The 2,540-nt window shown below is 42.7% G+C and overlaps 1 protein-coding gene across 1 annotated transcript; it reads left to right on the forward strand.

The window, feature by feature from the left end:
* Positions 1-931: 931 nt before the first annotated feature.
* Positions 932-1,684, forward strand: LOC126670012 (putative cytochrome c biosynthesis ccmC-like mitochondrial protein). Its single transcript, XM_050363666.2, has one exon. It carries the CDS (start codon positions 932-934, stop codon positions 1,682-1,684), a length of 753 nt encoding a protein of 250 aa, XP_050219623.1.
* Positions 1,685-2,540: the final 856 nt, after the last annotated feature.

Below are 2,540 nucleotides of genomic sequence, written 5' to 3' on the forward strand. Positions count from 1 at the left end.
TGCTTCCTGCTTTCAGTAAAGTAAGCACTATGATTCTAAAAGAAGAAAGCACTACATCCTTCTTACCTAATACTACTCTCCGATTTAGCATACTATTCTTCGACAATAACATAATATTGACTGAGAATTGTGTATATAAAGAAAGAAGGACTTGCTTGCTACTATCATCGTATTATAAGACAAACTGGGTTGCAATGGTAGCTATGCTTAGCGGTGACATACTTTTTCGTTTTTCAACTTAATCTCATCCCAAACAGTTGTGACGGAACACGCCACTTAATTTCAAACGCCAAAAAAGGGCGTAAAACAAGACTTCAGTCCCATTCACCATAAAAGAGTGATAAAAAGTGGGCAGAGCAATGATCGTAAATGAAAAATGAAAGCATTTTTCGCGTGGTTATTTCGTAGGCCGACGAACAGGCAAATTGAGACTGTCGATACAGCCCGTATGAATTATTTCGATGGGTTAGAAAGGCTCAAACCGGATCCAGGCGATAGCCATGAGCTCTTGCTTAACAAGGCTTCTCGCTTGATTGATCATTACTTTCAGTTACATAACTTATCCCTTCCTCCATCACACACCAGTTTGGACGTAGCTCGCCACCTGGAGAGCTAAAATACGGCAACTCCAGCGGGCCTGGGTGCTGACCCCGCGCTCAATCTTCTTTTAGAATTACATAATCCTGCCAGTGAGCTCTACATAGAAGCAACCAGACTCCTGCTGTCATGGTTCTAAGGCTCTCTGGTTGGATGGTTGCACGTGTTTATGTCTTTTTTCGGTATGCCGCTCCGGGAGCAAGGAGTTCCGCGCACGAGCGGAGCGAAAACAAAGCAGGGGGAATTCTTCGTTGGGGGAAAAAAAATCCTTTTATTGCGTATTGAATTTAGATCCATGTCTTTCTTGTTCCACTAGCTAGGACCAAATTCTCACATGTCCGTTTCGTTATTACAACCTTCTTTTTTGATGTCAAACACCAGAAGTTATGCGCAAATTTTTATTGGATTTCGGCTGTTCTTAACAGCGATGGCTATTCATTTAAGTCTTCGGGTAGCACCACTAGATCTTCAACAAGGTGGAAATTCTCGTATTCCGTATGTACATGTTCATGCGGCTCAGATGAGTATTCTTGTTTATATCGCTACGGCTATCAACACTTTCTTTTTCCTATTAACAAAACATCCCCTTTTTCTTCGCTCTTCCGGAACCGGTACAGAAATGGGTGCTTTTTTTACGTTGTTTACCTTAGTTACTGGGGGGTTTCGGGGAAGACCTATGTGGGGAACCTTTTGGGTGTGGGATGCTCGTTTAACCTCTGTATTCATTTCGTTCCTTATTTACCTGGGTGCACTGCGTTTTCAAAAGCTTCCTGTCGAACCGGCTTCTATTTCAATCCGTGCTGGACCGATCGATATACTAATAATCAAGTCTTCAGTCAACTGGTGGAATACATCGCATCAACCTGCGAGCATTAGCCGATCTGGTACATCAATACATGTTCCTATGCCCATTCCAATCTTGTCTAACTTTGCTAACTCCCCCTTCTCAACCCGTATCTTGTTTGTTCTGGAAACACGTCTTCCTATTCCATCTTTTCTTGAATCTCCTTTAACGGAAGAAATAGAAGCTCGAGAAGCAATACCAAAACCTAGTCCACTCGCTGAGTCTCTTTGCGTCCATGGCTGAATGGTTAAAGCGCCCAACCTAAAAAAGGGGGAAATTCGTAGGTTCGATTCCTGCTGGATGCACTTGGAACGTTCAGTTCAATCGCTGCTCACGGAATTTATACATATAGCTCGCCATTATAGCTTATGGGGCACTTCACTCGCTAGGGAAAGAAAAGGGATAGCTGATTGAAAATCCCACTTAGAGATCGCAACTATAGTCAGAGTAGGAGTTCCCATCCATCATCTCCGTCGAGGTCTCATTTTACCTGAAAATGATGGTTGATCCGTCGGATTGAAACCTCCATTAGATTCGGCAACTAAGGACGAGATTACCATAGGCTTTTATGTCCCGAATGTTCTCTTTAATAAGGTCGCCTTGACCGGGCTCTTCACCGTATAACCTTTACCTGAAAAACTGGAGCACAGCTATACTTTCATCGCTTTCATTAGAACCAGAGTCATAGGGGCACTTTTTTGTTTTGCCTTCCTTAAGTCCAGGGACGAAGTAGCTGGTTCGATAGAGCCAGGGTGAAGCAGCTTCGAAAGCTGGAAAGAAGACGCTCGGGTTGCTAAGGTAAGGAGGAACTGACTGCTTTGAACCGTCTTCTTTGAATTCTTTTTAGTAGTGTTGGCAATTTTGGACATGCTGCTATCGATCTAGTTGATTGAGAGTACCTTCTCTTTGGTTTCAATCCTTTCACTACTCTTTATCTACTAGTCATATAAGCTTTCCCATCCTCCGTATGGTTTCCTAAATAACAAAACAATTCCCATTGGACCCGGTAATTCACCTTCTTTCTTTTTTTCATGATTCGGGATATTCCTTTTCTGTAAATGTGAATATCGAAACCCTTTCTTCGTTCGTTCTCTCCTTT

The sequence above is a fragment of the Mercurialis annua genome, linkage group LG2 (assembly GCF_937616625.2).
Source record: "Mercurialis annua linkage group LG2, ddMerAnnu1.2, whole genome shotgun sequence".
NCBI classification, from domain to species: Eukaryota; Viridiplantae; Streptophyta; class Magnoliopsida; order Malpighiales; family Euphorbiaceae; genus Mercurialis; species Mercurialis annua.

What these genes read in the sequence shown, in the direction of transcription:
- LOC126670012 (XM_050363666.2), top strand. Translation starts at nt 932, where the DNA reads ATGTCCGTTTCGTTATTACAACCTTCTTTTTTGATGTCAAACACCAGA.